General features: G+C 47.0%; 4 protein-coding genes across 4 annotated transcripts; 3 read left to right on the top strand and 1 right to left on the bottom strand.

The window, feature by feature from the left end:
• The first annotated feature begins 434 nt into the window (after window positions 1-434).
• Window positions 435-1974, top strand: LOC9648542 (serine/threonine-protein kinase H1 homolog). The gene is made up of 2 exons (XM_002984886.2): window positions 435-1056; window positions 1610-1974. Exons 1-2 carry the CDS (start codon window positions 435-437, stop codon window positions 1972-1974), a joined length of 987 nt encoding a protein of 328 aa, XP_002984932.2.
• Window positions 1975-2162: 188 nt separating this feature from the next.
• Window positions 2163-4949, top strand: LOC9648750 (subtilisin-like protease SBT3.4). The gene is made up of 10 exons (XM_002984885.2): window positions 2163-2265; window positions 2315-2504; window positions 2551-2706; window positions 2771-2882; window positions 2952-3468; window positions 3517-3584; window positions 3638-3874; window positions 3934-4048; window positions 4106-4304; window positions 4350-4949. The coding sequence occupies exons 1-10, from the start codon at window positions 2206-2208 to the stop codon at window positions 4892-4894; spliced, it is 2199 nt and encodes a 732-aa protein (XP_002984931.1). The 5' UTR covers window positions 2163-2205; the 3' UTR covers window positions 4895-4949.
• Window positions 4950-6027: 1078 nt separating this feature from the next.
• Window positions 6028-7135, bottom strand: LOC9648749 (pentatricopeptide repeat-containing protein At1g09410, mitochondrial). Its single transcript, XM_024689896.1, has 2 exons — window positions 6456-7135; window positions 6028-6403 (listed from the first exon to the last, which is right to left on the bottom strand). The coding sequence occupies exons 1-2, from the start codon at window positions 7133-7135 to the stop codon at window positions 6028-6030; spliced, it is 1056 nt and encodes a 351-aa protein (XP_024545664.1).
• Window positions 7136-16063: 8928 nt separating this feature from the next.
• Window positions 16064-17242, top strand: LOC9648748 (GDSL esterase/lipase At3g26430). Its single transcript, XM_002984884.2, has one exon. It carries the CDS (start codon window positions 16064-16066, stop codon window positions 17240-17242), a length of 1179 nt encoding a protein of 392 aa, XP_002984930.2.
• The last annotated feature ends 7704 nt before the right edge of the window (window positions 17243-24946 follow it).

The following is a 24946-nucleotide window of genomic DNA, read 5'->3' as shown; positions in this document are numbered from 1 at the left end:
CTTGACAAATGCGAGATCAAAAGATTGTGGAGGCTTATATAGAAAAGTTTGGAAGTGAGCTCAACTTACAACTACGCTGTCTTGCCTGTCCAAGAAGGTGACCAAAAATATTCACGGTTAGGCACATCGGCACCGTTGATCGCCGATCACATCTCAGCCGTCGGCAAAACGCCATCCCAGCCGTCGACATATAGTCGTTATGTGAAGCTAGGGTTTCTACTCATATCATTGCGCGAGAGGACGATGGTGCGCGAAGACGGTGAGTTCGAGGACGACGATTGTGCCGAGCTCCTCACGATCTACACGAGGGGCCAGAGGCTGGGGCGCCAGGGCCAGGCTTTCGTGCTCAAGGGTGCCACGAGCTATGCCGGGATGGAGTGGTCTTCTTGGCGGGCTTCGTGAGGGAGAGGAGCGGCGGGGCTTGCTACGGGACCATGATGATGGAGCTGTGCGGCCCTAGTCTGTGGCATCGATTGATCAAGGGAGGGCCGCTGGGCGAGAAGGTGGCCGCCAAGACCATCCAGCGTCTAGCGGAGGCGCTCAAGGGGATACATACCAGCGGCATCGTCCACCGGAATCTCAAGCCGAAGAACATCTTTGTCAAGCTGGACGCTCTTGCCGTGCACGATGGAGACTTTGGAGTGGCCACGGACGACCCCAAGGAGATGTCGCAGTACTGTGGAACCGGGAAGTATATGGCCCCGGGGACGACGAGCTGTAAGAGTGGTCATGGTGACTCAAGGTTGCAGAGCTTTTACACTACAGCCATCGACATGTGGGAGTTGCTGAGAGGCTACAAGCAATCCAGGGAGATCGAGTTGTTGCGAGCCGGGGAATTCCCGGATGGTTGTCCTCTCTCAGACGAGGTGGAGGATTTCATCTGCGGGATGCTGGCTGTGGAGCCGAGCGAGAGGTTGATGCTGGATGGTGTGCTGGATCATCCCTGGATCGTGGAGTATGGCAGCAGTAAGATCAAGAAGACGATTCACAGGAGGCGCTGTGGAGTGAAGAGGAGTGCTCCTGGTTTTAGTAGCAACTTAAGAAAGTTCGAGCAGCGTGAGTGAAAGCCAACTACATTATCGCTAACCCGTTTTCCTCCGTTACATGCCGCTCTTAAAATGTGTGACTGGTCAAACAAATCTCCATGATACAAAGAATCCTCTTCAGTCAACGCGTGTTTGTTGCTTTCATTTTGTTTCAGGTTAGTTTTCAGGTGGATTGAGCCCACATGCTGGAGCAGTATAAAGAGGTGAAATTCGGGCGCGAGTTAATTGTGCTCCTCCAAATGGGCCGCTGGCCCTGGGCGTGGCCAACTTCATTGTGGTCTTTGATTAAACGTCATCTGCAAGTAATAGTTTTTTGAATTTTTTTTAATACTTCACCTAAAATCTCAAAAGAGCTATGTGGCTGCATTTTGTCAGAGTGCTCCCAACGACGATATCTGACTAAGTGATAGTTAAACGGGCATTTGATGTGAAGATGCAACTTTAACAACTTGAAATCCTGGCCTGCTTGGCAGCAGCATTATTTGTCTTAGAGCTGTCTTTTTTAGAACCTTGGAAATTGAATTGTAAAGGTCTGTTTGTTTTGGGTTTGGTTGAATTTCTAGGCGTCACTCTCGCATCAGCATACCAGTACCACATTAAGTTTAAAGCCAGTGCCACATACCACCTCATCGACAGCAGATTCACCACTTCAGGCTTGCATACATTTGGATGTAATCACCGCAAGTATCTCAAAAGTAAAGGCTCCAGGGTGGTTGCATTGACACAGATTCTCCTATCCGCACTAGGAGCTTACGCAGCTTTGAACAGGAACGGCTTGTTCATCGACTTTCTTTGTAGAGAGAATGTTTTTACATGCAGGATCATCAATGGACGAAGCCTAATGTGCTTCTCGAATTTGTTTTTCACCTGCAATGAGTACTGTGCATTGTCTCTGTTCGGTCCTGCAATCAAAGTTCTGCTGCAATGAACTGGTGGGGCAAGTGGCAGCAGTACAGACAACCCCATTGGCTGTTTGCGGCTCCACTACTAGTGGTCGGATGGGCCAGCCGGATCAACATCGCAACTAAAGAAAATTCGAGTGCCTGAAGGCCCACACAATACATCTGGTCAGAATGCTGACTGGTGTGGCCTCTATATCAACCCCCGGGTATGCTCGGAAAGCAGCTAGGGATTTTCCATTGCATTGCACTCCTGAAGAATGGCACCACTAATCGCTTTTCTTATTCTTCTGGCTCAAATCCAGTGCTTGATGGGAGAGGTAAGTATTTTATTGAGTCTACAGCGGTCGGTAACTGGTGCCATCGTAGGTTTATATAGTCTACATGGGGAAGAAAACCGTTGAAGACCACGAACTGGTAACGAAATCCCATCACGAAACGCTGGCCAGTGTGTTGGGAAGTGAAGATTTGGCAAAACGTGCTATTTTGTACAGCTACCGGCATGGATTCAGCGGTTTCGCAGCAGATATGAATCCAGGGCATGCAAAAGCTTTGTCCAGTAAGTGGCTGTGCTCTCAGTTTTCAGGCTAATACTTCTGTAACAGAGATGCCTGGAGTTGTGTCTGTGTTCCGCAGCAAAAAGATGAAGCTGCATACAACTCACAGCTGGGACTTCCTTGGATTGGATGTCATGAAGCCCAAAGGCATTTTGCAAGAATCTGGCTTCGGAGTGGACGTAATTGTTGGGGTTGTGGATTCAGGTGTTTGTTAAAGTTTCACATTCTAGTGTGCAGCAGATACCAAAATCTCGGAACTTTTCTGCAGGTGTATGGCCTGAAGCTGAGAGTTTCAATGACAAATCAATGCCAGCAGTTCCCACAAGATGGAAGGGAATATGTCAAATAGGCGAGAACTTCACGGCTTCAAACTGTAATAGGTTCGTTGTTGGGACCTCCGAGTGACTTGGAAGTATAGTCGTTTCATGTGTTTTAACGGTTGAATGCAGGAAACTTATAGGAGCTCGATATTTCGACCAAAGTGTGGATCCTAGCGTGGACGACTACAGATCACCCAGGGACAAAAACTCTCACGGCACGCATACATCGTCGACCGCTGTAGGCAGGCTTGTATATGGAGCCAGCGATGATGAATTTGGCAGTGGAATAGCTCGTGGTGGAGCACCAATGGCTAGGCTTGCAATGTACAAACTCTATGAAGAGAGTAGCAGCTTCGAAGCAGACATTATTTCTGCAATCGACTACGCAATTCATGACGGAGTCGACATCCTGTCCATTTCTGCAGGCGTGGACAATACGTACGACTACAACACGGATGGCATTGCAATTGCCGCATTTCATGCAGTCCAGAATGGGATTTTGGTTGTGGCAAGTGGTGGCAATTCGGGACCATATCCGTCCACAATCACGAACACTGCTCCCTGGATTCTGAGTGTGGGAGCAAGCACTATTGACCGGGGTTTCTATGCAAAGATCGTTCTTCCCGACAATGCTACCTCTTGCCAGGTTTGCAAAATGGCTGTATGAACCTTCATTTTTGAAGTTTTTGGACAGGCAACGCCATCACAGCACCGGACCGGTTCTGAAGTTGGATTGCATGGAATTGCCTCTGGGGAGGATGGGTATGCATACATTCGGACACTAGTATCTCTCTGATGAGGTGAATTCTGTGCAGCTATTGCACAGAAGCGAGATTAAATGGTACCACCCTGAGAGGGAAGTATGTCCTTTGCTTTGCTTCCAGCGCGGAGCTTCCCGTGGACCTAGATGCTATCGAAAAGGCTGGAGCCACCGGAATTATAATCACCGATACATTCGGATTGATATCGATAACAGGAAACTTGTCGCTCCCTATATTTGTAGTTCCCAGTGCATGCGGTGTTCAGCTCTTAGGTCACAGATCACATGAGAAGTAAGCCAGATCGATCTTGTTTATCTTCATCATTTGAACTTGGCTACCTCCAATTGCAGATCGTCAACGATCTATATCCATCCACCTGAAACTGTGACCGGGATTGGACCAGCCCCTGCTGTTGCAACCTTCTCAGCCAGGGGACCAAACCCAATTTCTCCTGATATTCTGAAGGTTTGTGAGTCATTTGGTTTTCAAATTCAAACATCTGATATATCACCGGCATTGCAGCCTGATATCATTGCTCCTGGCGTTGACATAATCGCTGCAATTCCTCCAAAAAGCCATTCAAGCAGCTCAGCAAAGAGTTTTGGAGCGATGAGTGGCACGTCCATGTCCTGTCCTCACGTTTCCGGTGTCGCGGCTTTGCTTAAATCCTTACATCCAGATTGGAGCCCCTCCGCAATCAAGTCAGCAATTATGACAACAGGTATTTGGGTTTCGCAAGTTCTGTCCTGAAGTATCACGCTTACAGCTTGGAACATGGACAACACAAGGGATATAATAACTGATAGTTACACACTAAGTTATTCCAACCCCTTCGGATATGGTGCCGGACACATCAATCCAACCAAAGCAGCAGATCCAGGCCTTGTTTACGTTACCACTCCTCAAGACTATGCTCTCTTCTGCTGCAGTCTGGGCAGCATTTGCAAGATTGAACACTCCAAATGCTCGTCTCAGACTCTAGCAGCCACTGAGCTGAACTATCCCTCGATAACAATCTCCAACCTGGTGGGAGCCAAAACAGTGAAAAGAGTTGTCACAAACGTAGGAACACCATACTCAAGTTACAGGGCAATTGTGGAAGAGCCGCATAGCGTCAAAGTTACAGTCAAACCAGACATTCTCCATTTCAACAGCTCTGGGACAAAACTGTTGTATGAGATCACGTTTGAGGCTGCTAAAATAGTTCGTTCGGTGGGACACTATGCTTTTGGCTCCATCACTTGGTCAGATGGCGTCCATTATGTACGGAGCCCCATTAGTGTCCAGGTAAACGATTTCATTCGTGCTTGACTGGGTGGAAAAATAAACGACGAAATAAATGAATCACCTATGGTATGAATATAAACCATAAGACTTGCCCCTTAGAAAGCGGCTTTGATTCCATTCAGTTTCAAAAGCAATTCAATCTGGGACGCCACCAAGCTGTGATCTTGCTCCATGCTGTAGAAACAGTACGCTGCTTGATCGATCAAGCCCGAGTGGCTGCAAGAGCTCAAGATACTGATGAAAGTCACTTGATTCGGCTCCACTCCTTGCTGCTGCATCCTCTGGAACAGCTCCATCGACTTGGAGCTCCGGCCGTGCTGGGCGTAAGCCGAGATCATGGCAGTCCACAAGACGATGTTCCTGGACTGCAAGCTCATTCTGTCGAAAACTCTCCTGGCCTCGTCCAGGCTCCCACACTTCGCGTACATGTGTACAAGAGCGTTGGCCACCATTGTCTCCGACTCGAGCTCTTGGTTTGGCGACACGAAATCCCGATGAGCGGCCTTGCACTGGCTGAGGCATGCCAGATCCGCGTAGGCATCCAGCACCTGCGCGATTGTGATCTTGTCCGGATGATCCATCTTCGAGAAGATCTCCAGAGCGTCTTGGATGTGGCCTGATCGTGCGTATCCCATGTTCATGGAGCTCCACACAACTGTATCTAGTTTGTCCGTCGCTAGTCCTTCGAAAGCGCTCCTCACAAGCCCGAGCCTCTGGGGGACTTGGAGTACGAGTTGATAACTGCTGCTACCACGACTGGATCAGATCCAAGCCCCAAACTGGTCGCTCGATCGTGAAGAAAGATCGTTTGTAGCAATGCATGCTCGCAACTGGCAGCACACGCAGTTAAATCAGTCGCGAACGTGAACGTATCAGCCTTACCACCTTCCAGATCCATCTTTTTCAGCACGAACAGAACTTCTTCGGGATGGCTGGTCTCGGCATAAGCCCATACCATGGCGTTCCAGAGCACCAAGTCGAATCTACAGAGTCGAAATCTCTCAAACACCTCCTCAGCTTCATTGATTCTCCTGTGACTTCCAAAGCATTTCACCAGTGCTGTAGCAACAACTAGATCGTCCCTGGTTGAAACATCTCCTCCAGTAGAACACAGAAACTCCATGGCTCTCGAGCTGATCGTGTTTATCATGCCTGTGCTAAACCCAGACTTTGAAGAGCTCGACAATCCCTGGAGAAGAGCAACCAATGTAAAGCTGCTTGCTCGAAAACCATGCTGTTCCATCCCCCGGAATGGCTTCCGTGATCTTTTGGTTCTGATCGAAGCAGAGGATCATCGCAGTCCACAGCCCTACGTCCTTATTCCCTGAGAAATTCTCAAACACAGCCACTGCTTTCTCTGGATTTCCGCAGCGACCGTAGCAGCGCACCAATGCAGTGGACATGGCAACGTCCCATTCGATCCCATCCCTCACTACACAAGCATGGATCTCTTCTCCATCGCCCAGATCGTCACAGCATGAAAGAAGCGTCGTGTAGGTGACTTTGATCGATGCGCTGCTGCTTGGAGTAGGCCTGGATCATCACAGTCCAGGAGAGAAAATTTCTCGCGGGCATGGATAAGAACAGCATCTCGGCCTCGTCGCCACGGCCGTGGCTCGCGAGCGCCGACACCATGGCGGTGATGGACACCACGTTGTGGGCCGGGAACGTCTGAAAGAAATCGAAGGCCTGATCGATCCGGGAGTTTTGGGTGTAGCCCTGGAGCATTGCCGTCCACGAAACTATGGTTTTCTTCTCGATCGGCATTGCGTCAAACACCGTCCTGGCTTCGTTCAGATGCCCGTTTCTGGCATATGCTGTTATCATCACGGTCCAGGTGATTTCACTCTTTTCTGGCACTCGATCAAACAATCGTTTGACTTCCTCCATCTCGCCAAGATTCGCATAGGCAGTGATCATTTCATTCCATGCGACTGGATCGGGGGAATGAGATCGATCAAAGAGGTTACACGCTTCATCTAGATGCCCGTTTCGGGCATATGCTTGGATCATAATGTTCCATGAGAAGAGATTGGGGTGATCGATCGCGGAGAAGACACGGTGCGCATCTCCGACACTGCCGCATTTTCCGTAAGCCTGGATGATGAGATTGAGGAGAAACTTGTCTTTGGAGTAGCCGCTGTCCACTATCCGGGAGTGGATCTTCCGGGTTTGATCGAGATCGCCAGAGCCTCCAGACTGGCTCAGGAGCGTCGCAAAGAAGGATTGCTGCGATCCCACGATGTTGCTCGATGCTTCCAACATCTAATGATCGCTATATATTAGTCGAGATCTCTCTCTCCTGATAAAATATGTTAATTCCCATTAACATCGTTTTATCCAATGCACTAACGGAACCATGGTTATCGACGTTAACTCTTGGCCACTCAGTGCACAACACTTGCATTCCTTTGACGTCTGTGCCAGCTTTTGTGTGAGTCTGTGCTCCTCGGCCTTTATCTACGGGAGCTTGGCCTTTGTTTTTCTCATTCTTTCTCTCCTGGTTTGGATCTATAGGCTCTCTTAGTATAGAAATGGCTCCTTCTCGCAAGCTTGTGCTCGCAACCCTGCTCTCATGCCTGCTCATCACTGCCGCTTTTGCTACTAGTGGAAACAAAGGTAGAGAGAGCACATATAGATCTCATTTCTCTGTTACCTTCCTCCACAATCTCGTTTCTCACTGTTTTGAGTTGGATTTACAGATGCAAGCTTGCCGGCTGCACAGGGCCAGGTTGAGAAATCTTCTTCTACGTTTCCTTTTCCTTTCCTGTTATAAAAAGTTCTCTCTCTTTCTTCCAGGCTCTCAAAGGCAGGAAGCTCCTTCGAGAGGTCCATACCAGCGACTATGACGCTCCAGGGGCAAACAGGAACCCACACTACGGCGCACCACCGCCCCTTGGAGAGATCAGCGACTATGGCGGTCCAGGCGCGAACATGAACCCACACTACGCACCCCCGCCGCTGATGGGATAGATCTTTGTTTCTGTGTGTTCTTCCATGTTTTCGTGTAGGAGCTATACCCTCTACACGGCTACCACGTTTGTTGTTTTCTTTTGTTTGCTGTTGAGTCACCTCTAGACATCCATGTTTCAGCAAAAAAGCCGATCGCTGGAAGAATCTTTGCTATGATCCTTGTGAGTTTTGAGCCAGCATATCAGCTATAGTGGCATTTCTACGATCTCACTCCTCTAGAGCGCTCAATAATTTCATGACACTTGTAATGTGATATGTATGTGCCAGATAATATTGCTGATAATTATTATCACGCGGGGATAGCCCAGTTGAGAGAGCGTCAGACTGAAGATCTTAAGGCCGCGTGTTCCATCTACGCTCACCGCATTAGAAGTTTGTGAAGTCCAATGGTTTTCAGAAATTGAAACGAACTTCATACCATATCGACAATGCAGCCAGCATACTTGTGGGCTCGAAAAGCTCCCAATGCGAAAAGCCCAGGGTCAACCTTCCGTTTTGACGGTTCAGCTGCTCACGAGAGAATGGTTGATGCTGGTAGATCAGCATCATAGGCGTTCGTGCCGGCTATCTAAAGGAATTTGTTGCCCAACATAAAGTTTTGTTTAATCGGTTTATGAAGAATTTTGGTAAGTCTTAGCTCGAGAGGTGGAGCTTGACCATCCGTGAAAAAGGAGATGTGGTTGGGCTTGATCCCTTCGAGGAGCTGGCGTCCTTGAATTCAATCTCCTGGAAGACGAGAGCTTGCATCGGGATTAGCTGCAAGAATGTGACGGAATTAGATCGAGAGGCATTTGCCGGGAGAACGCCAGAACTTACCCGTTTTGGGCAAATGCCGCAAAGAAAACATCTCCATCTTCCGTCTTGTGGAAGATTCCCAAGACGTATCCCCCGCGCCAGTACTTTCCATACATTTCCATGACGAGGTTCGTGAGGAAGCTATGACGATCGAGGCCGCAGGAGACAATTTTCTCGTCAATGCGCTTGCCCTCGCCCACAGATCTGTGTTTTTCTTACTTTCCATGCGACTAACTATCATGCATCGTAGAAGGTGGGAGCTTCAAGCTCTCGATTGCTCATCCCTGACCCTGGGAGCTCGAGGCTGGGTTGGCCGGATCGCTTTCTCCGCCAACTCAATCGCTCGGGGATTGAAATCCAGAATGGCGCCTCTGGCAAGGAGCTAATTGGGTAAGGATCATTTCCTAGACTCGCCATAGCTATGGCGGTGGGAGGCCATGGCAGATCGAGGCAGGTTTGCGATTCTTTAAGCATCCCATGGCATCATCCATGGAAAGCAACTGTCTTGGTGAGGATGGCATTGGCAGTGGGGCTTCTAACGCGTAGGAAACAGCGCGCCACAACATACATTCAAACAAAACTAAACGAGATGTGTTAAATAAAATATATTACAGCCTTTTTAATGGTTTACGTTTTCTTTGCATAAAAAGGCTTTATCCTATATTCGGATACGCGTATCTTATACCGCCGACTTTATGTGCTTTACGCGGGAGGGATCCACTTCCTTCCGCGTAGAAACCCATTCTGCTGCTAACATTGACATGCCTGCGGGAATGTGTAGGAACTGAGTTTTATCGTGGCTGTTGGCAAACGCAACAAGTGCGGAAATGTCCTATTGCTCACAGAAAGAAAAGGCATGAGCCCGGAACTGGAGGAATTGGGCGACAATGCTTGGTGTTTTTGCCGATGCTGGTGTTGTGAAAGAGGCCATATCCGGATTTGGCACCAGAGAAGAAATGCGTGTGTTGCAATGACGCATTTGCCTCGGTTGGGTATTCTGGATATTTGGAAGACGCCCTATGCCACATGGTCAACAATTTTGATACGAAGGTCGACATGATTCCTGCCGGTTTTCCACAGTTAACGTTTCTGTTCGGGTTGAGCTAGGTCCTCGCTCTGTGATGTTTACGTGCACGATCTCCCCTCCAGGAAAAACGCAAGCGTGTTGTGTTCTCATGAGGCAGTCGGCCGATCTGCCCATGATTATCACGGCCTCATATCTTTCTTTGAGGATAATATCACACTGAGATGTTTGTGTGTGAGAAGGATTCATACCTGCACTTCTCTGAAACGCAAGTAAAAACAAAAAAAAAAAGAGATATGACACAAATGTGAGCTTTGATCAGCTTTTTTTTCCTGTAGAACCTTATCCTTGGCAATTTCTTTCTCGAGCCTCATCCAGAAATATATTCTCCACAAAGCCTCTCTCCCCGATCATTGCAAGTACATCTTGAAGAGGATCTCTAGAATCCAAGCATGGCCTTGTGTCTTTGATGATTCGATCAAGCTGCGCAAGTTTCAATTTTTATTTTTTTATTTTTTTCCTATTTCCTTGTAAAATTCAGCATCTCTGCAGACAGAAAAACACTCGATCAGGAAAGATTGATGGCATCGAATTGATCACAAGGATGCTAGACAGATCCATCGCCAAGTCCTGGATTTTTGCCCGTTACGAGGGGCACAAGGATAGAAACTAACGTTTAGGAGCTTTGCACCACTGCATCTCGTTTGTCCATCCAAGGCCGAGCCTCTGAGGCTTGGAGTACCACAACTGGATCCAAACTGGCCGCTCGATCATGGAGTTCGTTCGTTTGAAGCAGCGCATGCTGGCAACTGGTAGCACACGCAGTTAGAACGCGGCAAGCCCAAACCATGGCGTTCCAAAACACCAAGTCGAAGCTATAGAGCAAACACCTCCTCATTCTCCCTTGACTTCCAAAGAACAACTAATTGACAAGATCGTCCCTGAGAGCACAGAAACTCCATGCTGATGGTGTTGATCATGCCTGTGCTTATGCCGAACATGACACTGCCTGGGATTTCCACAGCGACCAATGACGACGTCCCATTTGATTCCATCCCTCGCGAGACAAGCATGAATACTCAGCAGTGTACGTAAATCTGTCAAGGCATCCTCTAGTAAGTCGCAAATGCCTCTTTGCATAGCCCGCACTTCGTTCATCGCGGTCAAAGCCACCAGATCTCTCTGCCCAAACTTCTTGTAACTCAATCGAGCCTCCTGAAGCGATCCATACATTCTCAGAAGCTCTATAGTAATCTGCAAAGCCCGACTCCTCGAGGAACGATCGAGCAAGGTTGCCCTGCCCCAGCATCAAACAAGACCTCACCCAAAGATTTCCTGGGCCGGCAAAGATCACCACGAAACCAATGCAAATGCAAATGCAAATGCAAAGCACATCTACATTGAATCCCTCCCCGCTCGCGATCAAGGAGACGTTCCGCCTGACGCACGATTTCTGGTGACCACGAGTGGCGGCCATGGAATCGCAGCTGCGGGTTCACTAGCTTACCGTCAACCAAGTGCGATAGATTTGGCGCTAGCAGATATGGTTTTCTGTTCTAGAACTGTTCTTCCAATATTTGCACTTCTACTTAGCATTGTGCTTCTTTCTCATGCACGAGCAACGCCAAAGTCGACCACCGTCTTCACCTTTGCATTCGGCGGCAACCGCGACATTGAAGCCATATATCCGTATGTTATAGGAAGCCCACGGGATGGGCATGTCATCCCCGACCTCCTGCTCCAGAAGCTCCGGCTCATTGGAACTCTGCCTCAAGTTTAATGGCGCACGCGATCGATGCACTGAGCGCCTGGATTTCAGGCAGAGAGAAGAGATTCGATTGCTCAGCTGCGGCGTCGAGCGGGTCCAAGCGATGATGGTCTCTGAGAGACATCCTGATAACGGCAACTGTATTATGGCCCGGGAACATCTGGAGGGCCTGACCGATCCGGGAGTTTTTGGTGTAGCCCTGGAGCATCGCCGTCCACGATGCCATCGGCATTGCGTCAAACACCGCCCTGTCTTAGTCCAGATGCCCGTTTTGGGCAACTGTTGTTACCATCTTTTCCGGCATTTGATCAAAGAAAAGTTTTTCTAGCCAGGCTGCACATAGGCAGTTATTATCTCATTTCACGTGACTAGATCGAGAGAATGAGATTGATCAAAAACGTTACGCTCTTTATCAAGATGCCCAATTAGGGCATATGCTTGAATCAGATTGGGGCGATCGATTGCAGAGACACATCGCCGACACTGCCACATTTGCCATAATACTGGATGCAAAAATTGTGGAGGAGTAGCCGCTGTCCACTATCCGGGAGTAGATCCTCTGGGTTTGATTGGAGCAGTGGAATGTAATGCTCTCGGCAAGTGCCCAAAACGGGCAATTTGCGATTTCTCTGGCGATACTTGGGTGTTCCTCATACTTCGTGGAAGTTTTTATATCATCGTTCCTAGCAAGATCACTACATAGAAAGTTCTCGAGGAGCTCCATTCCGCGTCTCTCCTTTTGATCTGTAGGGTTGGAGAGCCTGTAACAGCCTTTCATCCAACTCCAGACTGAGGATTGCTGCAAGCCCACATATTCTCCTGATAAAGTCTACTAGTCAATATCTCTCCCATCTTTCTTCACTCTCCTTGATTCCACATTATTAACATATAAAGCGAAGTTTTATCCAGTGTTGGTAACGGTGATGCTACCATGGTTATCTACGTTAGCTTTTGGCCACTCGGTGGACAACACTTGCATTTCTTCGAAGACTGTGCCAGCTTTTGTGTGAGTCTGTGCTCCTCGGCCTTTATCTACGGGAGCGTCTCATTCTTTCCTTCCTGGTTTGGATCTATAGGCTCTCTTAGTATAGAAATGGCTCCTCCTCGCAAGCTTGTGCTCGCAGCCCTGCTCTCATGCCTGCTCATCACTGCCGCTTTTGCTACTAGTGGAAACAAAGGTAGAGAGCACATATAGATTTCATTTCTTTGTTATTTTCCTCCACAATCTCGTTTCTTACTGCTTTTAGTTGGTTTGCAGATGCGAGCTTGCTGGCTGCACAGGGCCAGGTTGATAATCTTCTCCTACGTTTCACATTTTCTGTTGTTAACTATAACTTCTTCTTCGTCTTCTTCTCTCGCTCTCTCTCTCTCTCTCTCGCTCTTTTTTCTTCCAGGCTCTCAACGGCAGGAAGCTCCTTGGAGAGGTCCACACCAGCGACTGTGACGGCCCAGGGGCAAACAGGAACCCACACTACGGTGCGCCCCCTCCCCTTGGAGAGTATCAAGTTTGTTGTTTGCTGTTGTTTGATGTTGAGCTGACTAGAGAATAGAGTGATCAAGGGGCATCCATTTTCATTGCCATATATTTGCATGTTTCAGCAAAAAAAAGCAGATTGCCGGAAAAATGTTGTGATCTTGTGAGTTTTGATTGAGCCAGATTATATCAGCTAGACATTTTCCAAGACAATGTTAAGCGATCTCACTCCTCTAGAGCGCTGCCAAAACTGAATACGCTTGTGATATGTGTGAAGATAAGCGGGGATCACTGAAGATCTGAAGGCGCGTGTTCGATCCACGCTCAGAAGTGAAGGTTTAGGGTATCAAATGTTTTTTTTTTTTTTTTTTTTTTTTAATGGGACCTATTATCAATGATTTTGGCCTTTATTGGGGCTGTTTTATTAGCACAGCCACAAGTCCACCTTTACCAAATTTTAACTTATATTCAGGGAGCTGATCCAAAACAATCCCTTAACCTCATGAACAGCCTTTGGATGAATTTCGCTGGCATAAAGCAGATAAACTCGGGCAAAAATCCCGTTTGAAAGGCTTGACAAACTTGGTGGAACCGAGGGTTGGATTGTACATTGCCAACTTTCTAGTGATACTGCCCCGGTATCCAAGTTTCCATAAACTCCTTAAGTGAATGATCTGATCGAAAAGTTCCTTATTTTCCACTGCTTCGTTTTGGATGAGTAAAGGAGAAACGGGACAGATATAGCGTTTGCCAACGGCCATGGCATAAAACTCACCTACTCCAAACCAGTTCCTACACATTAAGGTTCCCCCGGGCCATAGCCAGCTTCACAGATGTTCTCATCTCCGGATCGAACAAGACCTTTTCCAGCTGAACAAGCTCATCCGTTCTTGGGCACCCGTTATGAAACCAGAGTTCAGAAACCATGAGCCAAGTCCTGGTACCATAGTGCTTAGCCAGATCCTCGGCAGAGGCCAACCTTTGCCCTGTAGAGCGGCGCATAACTAACAAGATAACCAAATGAGCATGTAGAGTGAACGGATTAGAATTTACCTTCTTATTGAGAGTTTCCTCCCTGATATGGTTTAGGGTTTTGGAGAGCCTGGATCGATCCGAGTGTTTTGTACCCGTGGAGCATCGCCAGATATAGTCTTCTTCTCGAGTCGGGGTAGGGTACATGCTGTTTACATTCCGGGGTTGTTTACATTCCGGTCCAAAGAAATGCCTTCCTTTCCGGCATTTGATAAATCTTATACCATACATTCCTGGGTCGGCGGTTTTTCGAGAAGAGCTTGGGGCGATCGAGCTTGAGCAAATGAAGACACAGTCTTTGAAGACCTTGCATTGACTATAATTGACCCTGCATTGAATTTTTGAGCTCGTGAGCTCGGTCCGGCCTCGCACAGAGACGCCTTGCATCACGAGGTCTAAGAGAAAGAGACAATAAAGAAGAAGAAGCGGCATTGATGCATAGAGCAACTTTAAGCAACAAAAGACCGAGCACCCAAAGCAGCGGTGAGCACAATGGTTTCACCATTTAGTTCAGTGCGAAAAGCGAGAGATCTCAAACGGGAACACTATGGACGCATAGAGTTTTTCAACTCCACGATCAAACCTGGAGGATCCAACTCATAAGTCTGGCGAAACTCTAGACGCAAACATATCCAAATGATAACATCAAGTTTATGATGAAGAAACGATGGTCGGGAACTGTGATGATCCTGCTCTTGATATCTGCCGGTTTTTCCAAGGTAAGGAATTCTCAACGTTTCCGATCGGGTTCTAGACGGGGAAAGAGACGCTTCCTTTCTTCCTGGAGGGGAGATCGTGTTAGTAAAATGTACCTTAAACAAGACGCTGTCAACTTCTCCCAAGCTCCAAGTCAGTCGACGGATGGTGCCAGAAGATGGTGCCGGCAGACAGGCTCGAAGCTCTCTCAGAGGGTGCTCGGTGGATCGCCACTCACGGGAAACGCCTTACGCTGGCTTGCTCTGGATGTCCTAGACTTTGCGATAAAGCTGGACGAGGCCATAGCAAAGTTGGCACTTCCTACGGGGCCCTTGGATTGAATTCTTATACAACTGGAAGACACAAGCGTACCACAAAACAGCTGATATGATTTCTCCGGTTATGGTCATACCCACGAACTTTGAGCGTTCTAACTGATTCTATGCTCCTCCTCCAGCCCGGCAATCACCGCTTGCTCGTCCTCCTATGCCTTGCTTGTTTCACGACATCTAGCAAAATAAACAAACATTAGAAATTTCTTGCTCCATCGCAAAAGTTGCGCATACAACAGAAAGGATCTGTGAAGAGAAAAGGAGTTGCAATTCACATGTCAATCACACTCTGTATACAAGCTATTCCTGACTGATTGGTGCGTGATTCCTGGAGACTTGAGCAGATCAACAATTGCTACCTTCCACAATCTGGAGGAGAGCAGGCAGCATAAAGCTGCTCGCTCGAAACCTTGTTGTTCTATCGCTTGGATGGCTTCCACGATCCTTAGGTTGCAGTCCACAGCCCCACGTCCAACTATTCAAACACCTTATCTGGATTCCACATTACAAATGCAGTGGTGCGCATGGATCTTTTTTACGTCGCCCAGATTGTCATAGCAGGAGAGAAGAGTCGTGTACGTGAATTTGTAAGCATCCTCTCGTGAATCGCAAATGCCGTTCTTTGCATAGCCCGCACTGGGCATAAGTGTCGTTTATCGCATTCCAAGCCGCCAGATCTCTCTGCCCGAACTTCTTAAGACTCTCGCCAGCCAATCAAGCCTCCTGGAGCGATCCATACAATCTCAGAAAGTCTGTAGCAATCTACAAAGGTCAGGATCGATCAAGCAAGGATCCAGCCTCAAGTAAGACCTCACTAGGCTAAGATCACCAAGAGAATTAAATCCCTAGAGAAGATGTTCCGCCCGAGCGTCGTTGGCGCTGCCACATTTGCTATACAACTCCACGAGCAGATTGCCGATTCTGACATCTGCTTTAGGGTATTAACTTTTTACCAAACTCTCTGAAGATATTTCAATCTCTTTGGTAACTCGAAATATGGATATGGAACTAGTTTTAGATGTGATAGCTCTTGTTCAAGAGATTGGGATCCATTATATAAACTTTGGCCTCCAACACTTCTACAGATCCATCAGCTGTGATGGCTTCTTGTTCTGGAACTGTTCTTGCAATCTTTGCTCTTTTGCTTAACATTGTGCTGCTTTCTCAGGCACGAGCAACACCAGCAACGCCAAAGTCGAGCTCGTCGATCTGTCCAACCGCAGTCTTCACCTTTGCAGATTCTCTCAGCGATGGCGGCAACCGCGACATTGAAGCCGGTGGCGGCAAGACCCTATCGGGCAGGTACCCATACGGGATCACCTACGGGAAGCCCACTGGACGCTACTGCGACGGGCTCGTCATCCCCGACCTCCTGCTCCAGAAGCTCCGCCTCGACAACCTTGGAACTCCCAGCCTCAAGTACAATGGCACCGAGTTCGAGAGCCTCAACTTTGGATACGCCGGAGCCACGGTGATCAAGGTCGAGAACCAGCCATACTCGAGCCCACATGTCTTGTCCGCCCAGGTTGACGACTTCGTGCGCCACCAGGAGTTTGTCGAGGGTCGATATGGTCGCCAGGCGAGCAAACCATGGTACGAGAATGCACTCTACTCGGTCGAGATTGGAGGAGACGATATCAACTTTGGTTTGCCACTGGGAGGCGGCTACGTGATCAACGTCACCATCCCGGCCGTGATCCAAGGCCTGGCCGATGGAATTCAGAAGCTATATGCCCACGGAGCTCGCCATGTTGTGCTCTACAACATGCCCCGTGCCGATTGCTCTCCAAACTATCTCCAATCTTTCCAACAGTACCCCGCTGGTACATTCCACTATGACAAGGATGGTTGCATTGTTGAGATTGCCCAGATTATCTCCTACTTCAACACCAACATCCAGAGGCTGACGGAAGAGCTGACGCAAAAATACCAGGGTCTCACTGTGTACTACTTCGATTGGTTTGCAGCAAACACCTATGTTTTGGAGAATATGAAGGAGTTTGGCTTCACGAACTCGCTCCAGTCGTGCTGCGGTGGAGGTGGCAAGTTTAACTGTGATGGTGAGGGTCTTTGCGGGTGTGCTCCACTGAACCAGACCAATGCTGTTTACACGGTGTGTAAGGATCCCAGCAAGTATTTCACTTTTGATGGCATTCACTACACAGAGCACTTTTACGAGATCATGTCCGAATATATCATGGCTGGAGAGTACATCACACCAAAGGTGAAGCTGGAAATGGGTTGCAAAGTCGTCACTGTACCAGAAAGTCCTCTTTGAAACAAAGGAGTAACCAAGTTCATGTAATTCACACAAACTCACTTTTCTAATTTAACCCATATTCGAGCATTGCCTTTTTTATTACGTAAATTGGAACAAGCTCCGCAAATCTCCCCTCTCAAGAACGGTCACGATGGTTGAAGGGAATCTCCTCGAGGATCAGCCCGCTCACCCTTGCCTTGCGATCGCCCATCTCGCCTCAGCCTAGCGCGTCACCTCCAGTGATCCCCAGTCCGGTCCAAGTGATTTTACTCATTTCCGGCATTTGATAGATAATAAACTTATTCTACGCGACTGGGATGAGGAGATTGAAGAGGAATTTATAGAGTAGCCGCTGTAGTGGTTTGATCAAGATCGCCGCAGCCCCCAAACTCTCATTGTAGAGGTAAGCTTTTACATTTTAACTTAATCATATTGAAGTTATTGTCTAAAACCATCCAAGCTCAGTTTGGGAGAGCGTCAGACTGGATCTGAAGGCCACGTGTTCGATCCACGCTCACCGCATTATCTTTGATTCGTTGTTAGCTGGTGTGGAGGAGCTTCCTGATCTTTCGAGCCTGAAGAAAAAAGAAAACGAAGAAGTATAAAAAATGAGAGAAAATATTTTGTCTAGCCGAGGTCGTCCTTTGCAGCCACCAAGCTCACATCTGCAAGTCCACAACTCAAAACGACGAGAAACCATGGTTTTATGTTCCTGGGCTATAACGGGCTCGCGGGCAGCCTGGTGACATATGTGGCAAAGAATATATTGATAAAATGAATAGAAAAAGCCAATGCCACCACCCATCACCAAGTCATGCCATTAGAGAATGTAGTAGGGAAAGTTATGTCTTGGATTGAAGGTTTTTGTCTTGATAGATTCTATAAATACATCATGCATATAAGAAGCTTGTACAACACTGCCAATTATATTTTACAATTCATAATCAGCCACTGTATATTGCAAATAATATTATAAAGAATACATACCAATCCAAAAAATACAAACACATCAACATTAACTTACATCTTATTAGAGAAGAATAAGATGAATATATAAATTGCAAATATACACCGAAAACCAAGAACAAACATAAACTGATTTGAAAATCAATTACAAAGGCATGTACCAAATATAATTTAGGATATTCCAACAGGAATATTATAATGAAAGAGTCAAAAAAGGGAACTCATGGAAAAAGAAGGATATACCCAACAAATAGAAATAAAAAATTATACAAAAAACATAAATTACATTAAATACATTAGCGTCAAGCATCAGCACAACTCAGCAAATAATAATATTTTTTTGAGAAGTCTCATATCGTTAACATACTTGCTCGCAACCTTTTGTCACAAGGAGTTGCAGCATCTAAAACATTTATATTCAAATTAGCGCCCAAATGGATAACGTCTCAAATGCTTCCCCTGGATTAACAGGATCACAACAGGTAATGTGGATGTGGAAGCAGTTACATACTGAGGCTGCTGGGCATCTGAAATGCCAAAACGTAGACTATCTATACATTGTTCCTAATTTTATTGGTTCCAGCCATTGAGCAAGGAACTGATGAGATTGCTTCTGCCACTATCGTTTTGATACGCCCTGGAACACATCATGACCATTTCCTCTTCCACTGTCGCCGTTTCCTTGACATATGGTCAAAAGTTTTGTGGTTTTGCTTTTAGTTCGTGAAGATTGATAGGATTTTCATGTTTTTGGCAGCGCTGGAGCCATCTACATCATAGTTTCTTCTAGGACAATCAGTTCCTTTTGCCCTCTGGCTTAGCTTGATACCTGTAGTTGCTGGTAAACATATGCTCTAAAGTTGTAAATCTCTTGCGTTCTCAAGCTTGGTCTTTCAGGTGTTGCTCTAGCATTGCATCGCATACAGAGGTTTCAATTCTCACGTGCCATGACATCTAATGCACTGAAACAATGTTTCCAAGGAGGCTATGGTATTTTTTAACATATTCATATCTGATGAAGCACTTTGTTTTTTTTTTCTGTCCAGGAAACACAGCACTAATCTTTTACGTTTACATATCTTTGCATGTGCATACCACCAAGTAGCATTCATTTAATCCACAAGCTTTTAGTGGATCAATGCTTTTTATCTACGGATAGAAGGTCCAAGCCTTGTCAAGCATGGGCTTGCTTCCCCAGTTGCATTCGAAAGTTCGTACCAGTTCTAGTTGTGGTCAGAGTTTTCTATCATCTGTATGATCAGGTTTATGCTTTCTCGTGGGATTCTTTTATCTTCTAACATCTATCATCTGTATGATCAGGTTTGTGCTTTCTCGTTGGGATTCTTTTATCTTCTAACAGGTTGGCCACAACACTCTGGAACGAGTAGCACCTTTGTCACACGCAGTAGGAAATGTACTAAAGCGAGTCGTAGTCATCGTATTTTTTATACTTGTTTTGGAAAGCTTTCCAGTGATTAGATTGATGATACAAGTGAGTTTGTCTCTACCTAGGAAGTCGAATTACAAGACAAACTGCTGTAGGCACGACGATGGCAATCGCTGGAGTTACGTTCTAGTCTCTTGCAAAAGCTAAACGAAACAGAGAGCTATTTTGAATCAGAAGCTAAACTTGGTATCTTAGCAGTAACCAAGTTTGCAAGAAGCATGTAACTTACAGGCTCGCTCCTCTCACTTTTAAACTCATTCATCCCCACCTTTGCTCCTCTCTCCAAATCCCTATTAACTCTACAAGCATTGAGCAATATATATATATTTTTTTCCTATCTCCAGAAAGAAAAACACTCATCAGAAAAGATCGATGGCAACGAATTGATCGCAAGGATGCTAGACAGATCCATCGCCAAGACCTGGATTTTTGCCCACAAGAATAGAAACTAACGCTTAGGAAATGATCCATCTTGGAGATGTGGCCAGAATGGAGCTTTGCACCACTGCATCTCGTTTGTCCATCCAAGGCCGAGCCTCTGAGGCTTAGAGTACCACAACTGGATCCAAACTGGCCGCTCGATCATGGAGTTCGTTCGTTTGAAGCAGCGCATGCTGGCAACTGGTAGCACACGCAGTTAGAACGGCATGGCTGTCTCGGTAAGCCCAAACCACGGCGTTCCAAAACACCAAGTCGAAGCTATAGAGCAAACACCTCCTCATTCTCCCTTGACTTCCAAAGAACAACTAATTGACGAGAGCACAGAAACTCTATGCTGATTGTGTTGATCATGCCTGTGCTTATGCCAGATATGACACTGCCTGGGATTTCCACAGCGACCAATGACGACGTCCCATTTGATTCCATCCCTCACGAGACAAGCATGAATACTCAGCAGTGTACGTAAATCTGTCAAGGCATCCTCTAGTAAGTCGCAAATGCCTCTTTGCATAGCCCGCACTTCGTTCATCGCGGTCTAAGCCACCAGATCTCTTTGCCCAAACTTCTTGTAACTCAATCGAGCCTCCTGAAGCGATTCAGAAGCTCTATAGTAATCTGCAAAGCCAAACTCCTCGAGGAACGATCGAGCAAGGTTGCCCTGCCCCAGCATCATACAAGACCTCACCCAAAGATTTCCTGGGCTGGCAAAGACCACCACGAAACCAATGCAAATGCAAATGCAAAGCACATCTACATTGAATCCCTTCCCGCTCGCGATCGAGGAGACGTTCCGCCTGGCATTTCTGGTGAGCAGCGGCCATGGAATCGCAGCTGCGGGGTTGACTAGCTTACCGTCAACCAAGTGAGATAGATTTGGCGCTAGCAGATATGGTTTTCTGTTCTAGAACTGTTCTTCCAATATTTGCTCTTCTGCTTAGCATTGTGCTGCTTTCTCATGCACGAGCAACCCCAAAGTCCACAGTCTTCACCTTTGCATTCGGCGGCAACCGCGACATTGAAGCCATATATCCATATGCTATAGGAAGCCCACGGGATGCTACTGCGATGGGCTAGTCATCCCCGAGAAGCTCCGGCTCATTGGAACTCAGCCTCAAGTTTAATGGCGCACGCGATCGATGCACTGAGCGCCTGGATATGAGAGCAAGTTCAGGCAGAGAGAATAGATTCGATTGCTCAGCGGCGGCGTCGAGCGGGTCCAAGCGATGATGGTCTCTGAGAGACGTCCTGATAAGAACAGCGTCTCGGCGACTGTATTGTGGCCCGGGAACATCTGGAGGGCCTGACCGATCCGGGAGTTTTTGGTGTAGCCCTGGAGCATCGCCGTCCACGATGCCATGGTCTTCTTATCGATCGGCATTGCGTCAAACACCGCCCTGTCTTAGTCCAGATGCCCGTTTTGGGCAACTGTTGTTACCATAATTTCACTCCTTTCCGGCATTTAATGCCTTGCTGCACATAGGCATTGATTATCTCATTTCACGTGACTGGATCGGGAGAATGAAATTTATCAAAAACGTTACGCTCTTCATCCCGATGCCCACTTCGGGAATATGCTTGAATCATGATGAAGAGATTGGGGCGATCGATCGCAGAGACATCGCCGACACTGCCGCATTTGCCATAAGACTGGATGAGGAAATTGAGGAGGAGTAGCCGCTGTCCACTATCCGGGAGTGGATCCTCTGGGTTTGACTGGAGCCGTGGAATGTAATGGAATGCTCGTGGCAAATGCCCAAAAGGGCAATTTGCGATTTCTCTGGCGATACTTGGGTGCTCCTCATACTTCGTGGAAGTTTTATAAGCTTGTCATTGTTCCTAGAATAGAAAGTTGTCAAGGAACTCCATCCCGCGTCTGCTCTACATCCTCCTTTTGATCTGTAAGGTTTGGAGAGCCCATAAATGCCCTTCATCCAACTCCAGACTGAGGATTGCTGCAAGCCCACATTGCAACAACTTTTCTCCTGATAAAGTCTACTAGTCAATATCTCTCCCATCTTTCTTCACTCTCCTTGATTCCACATTATTAACATATAAAACGAAGTTTTATCCAGTGTTGGTGCTACCATGGTTATCTACGTTAGCTCTTGGCCACTCACTGGACAACACTTGCATTTCTTCGAAGACTGTGCCAGCTTTTGTGTGAGTCTGTGCTCCCCGGCCTTTATCTACGAGAGCTTGGCCTTTGTATTTCTGGTTTGGATCTATAGGCTCTCTTCGCAAGCTTGTGCTCGCAGCCCTGCTCTCATGCCTGCTCATCAATGCCGCTTTTGCTACTAATGGAAACAAAGGTAGAGAGCACATATAGATTTCATTTCTTTGTTATTTTCCTCCACAATCTAATTTCTTACTGTTTTGAGTTGGTTTGCAGATGCGAGCTTGCTGGCCTCACAGGGCCAATCTTCTCCTACATTTCACATTTTCTGTTGTTAACTATAAATTCTCCTTCTTCTTCTTCTCTCTCTCTCTCTCGCTCTTTTTTCTTCCAGGCTCTCTCAACGGCAGGAAGCTCCTTGGAGAGGTCCACACCAGCGACTATGACGGCCCAGGGGCAAACAGGAACCCACACTACGGCGCGCCCCCTCCCCTTATGAACCCACACTATGCGCCACCGCCACTGATGGGATAGATCTTTGTTTGTAATGTGTTCTTCCATGTTTTCGAGTAGGATCCATAGCCTCTACATGGCTCTCAGTTTGTTGTTTGCTGCTGTTTGATGTTGAGCTGACTAGAGAATAGAGTGCTCAAGGGGCATCCATTTCCATTGCCAATGACAATGATTTTGGCCTTTATTGGGGCTGTGTTATTATCATAAAGTAGCACAGCCACAAGTCGACCTATACCAAATTTTAACTTATATTCGGAATCTCCCTTAACCTCATAAACAGCCTTTGGATGAATTTCGCTGGCATAAAGCACGTTCTGGTACCATACTGCTTAGCCAGATCCTCGGCAGAGGCTACAACCGTTGCTCTGTAGAACAGCACATAACTAACAAGATAACCAAATGAGTGCTTTTTTTTCCGGCATTTGATAAATCTTATACTACCTGGGTCTGCGGTTTTTCGAGAAAAGCTTGGGGCGATCGAGCTTGAGCAAATGATGAAACAGTCTTTGAAGACCTTGCATTAACTATAATTGACCCTGCATTGACTTTTGAGCTCGTGAGCTCGGTCCGGCCTCGCACTTGCATCACGAGGTCTAAGAGAAAGAGACAATAAAAAAGAAGAAGCGCAAGCGGCATTGATGCATAGAGCAGCTTTAAGCAACAAAAGACCGAGCACCCAAAGCAGCGGTGAATCTCAAACGGGAACACTATGGACGCATCGAGCTTTTCGACTCCACGATCAAACCCAGAGGATCCAACTCATAAGTTGAGCTCAATTTTTACTCCTCTGGCGAAACTCTAGACGCAAACATATCCAAATGATAAAATCAAATTTATGATGAAGAAACGATGGGTCGGGAACTGTGATGATCCTGCTCTTGATATCTGCCGGTTTTTCCAAGGTAAGGAATTCTCAACGTTTCCGATCGGGTTCTAGACGGGGAAAGAGACGCTTCCCTTCTTCCTGGAGGGGAGTTCGTGTTAGTACCTTAAACAAGACGCTGTCAACTTCTCCTAAGCTCCAAGTCAGTCGACGGATGGTGCCAGAAGATGGTACCGGCAGACAGGCTCGAAGCTCTGTCAGAGGGTGCTCGGTGGATCGCCACTCACGGGAAACGTCTTACTCTGGCTTGCTCTGGATGTCCTTTAGACTTTGCGATAAAGCTGGACGAGGCCATGGCAAAGTTGGCACTTCCTACAGGGCCCTTGGATTGAATTCTTATACAACTGGAAGAAACACAAAATAGCTGATATGCTTTCTCCGGTTATGGTCACACCCACGAAATTTGAGCGTTCTAACTGATTCTATGCTCCTCCTCCAGCCTGGCAGTCACCGCTTGCTCGTCCTCCTTTGCCTCCTTGCTTGTTTCACGACATCTAGCAAAATAAACAAACATTAGAAAGTTCTTGCTCCAGCGCAAAAGTTGCAGGTATGAATCCTTCTCACACACAAATATCTCAGTGATCTTATCCTCAAACAAAGATATGAGGCCATGATGATCATGGCCGACTGGAGCCTGTGGTTTTAGAGCTTGATATGTTTGCAAGCTTGAGAATAGTGGAAGGATACCTCAAGAGCTGGGATGGATGGAAGAACATTTGCGAAAATGTTTCCCACCTTTCTTGCAAAAGCCCCTGGCTTGATCCTAAGTTCCTCCCCACAAATTTGTTTGTTGCACCACCTTCACACCAAAAAACACCCAAGTTAAAAAACCAGAAAGAAGATATATGACACAAATGTACCTTGTGGGGTAATGTGAATCATATCGAGCATTGATCACTTTTTTTTCCTGTAGAACCTGATCTTTGCCATTTTCTTTCTCGAGCCTCCTCGTTCAGAAATATGTTCTCCACAAAACCTCTCTCGATCATCGCAAGTACACCTTGAATCTCTGGAGTCCAAGCATGGCCTTGTGTCTTTGATGATTCGATCAAGCTGCGCGAAGTTTCGAATGAAAATCTCGCCACCCATTTCCTATGCTCAAAGCGAGAGAAAACGCATCCATGCAGAAATAAAAAGGCTCGATCAGAAAGGATCGGTGGCAATGAACAGAATAGATTGATCGCAAGGACGCTAGACCGCAAGATACATGGCGATATTGCATTCGAGGAATCGGGCATCTAGCCTGCACCGGATCTATCTTGCAGTAGCTACCGATAGATAAAGGGCACAGGAAGGGAGATCAGAAATATCCAGGGGCTGGATTAACAGATTTTCCAGCCCACAAGAAGAGCAGGCCGA

This window comes from Selaginella moellendorffii, unplaced genomic scaffold, assembly GCF_000143415.4.
Source record: "Selaginella moellendorffii unplaced genomic scaffold, v1.0 SELMOscaffold_64, whole genome shotgun sequence".
Classification (NCBI taxonomy): Eukaryota; Viridiplantae; Streptophyta; class Lycopodiopsida; order Selaginellales; family Selaginellaceae; genus Selaginella; species Selaginella moellendorffii.
The sequence above is the reverse complement of the archived record's forward strand: the minus strand, read 5'-3'. Positions and strand labels throughout refer to the sequence as shown.

Coding starts and splice junctions, on each gene's coding strand:
- LOC9648542 (XM_002984886.2), top strand. CDS start 435: ATGATGATGGAGCTGTGCGGCCCTAGTCTGTGGCATCGATTGATCAAG. Junction 1,057..1,609: donor CTTAAGAAAGTTCGAGCAGC/GTGAGTGAAAGC, acceptor TTGAATTTCTAG/GCGTCACTCTCGCATCAGCA.
- LOC9648750 (XM_002984885.2), top strand. CDS start 2,206: ATGGCACCACTAATCGCTTTTCTTATTCTTCTGGCTCAAATCCAGTGC. Junction 2,266..2,314: donor TCCAGTGCTTGATGGGAGAG/GTAAGTATTTTA, acceptor GTGCCATCGTAG/GTTTATATAGTCTACATGGG. Junction 4,305..4,349: donor GTCAGCAATTATGACAACAG/GTATTTGGGTTT, acceptor TCACGCTTACAG/CTTGGAACATGGACAACACA.
- LOC9648749 (XM_024689896.1), bottom strand. CDS start 7,135: ATGTTGGAAGCATCGAGCAACATCGTGGGATCGCAGCAATCCTTCTTT. Junction 6,404..6,455: donor GGCGACGAGGCCGAGATGCT/GTTCTTATCCAT, acceptor GTGATGATCCAG/GCCTACTCCAAGCAGCAGCG.
- LOC9648748 (XM_002984884.2), top strand. CDS start 16,064: ATGGCTTCTTGTTCTGGAACTGTTCTTGCAATCTTTGCTCTTTTGCTT.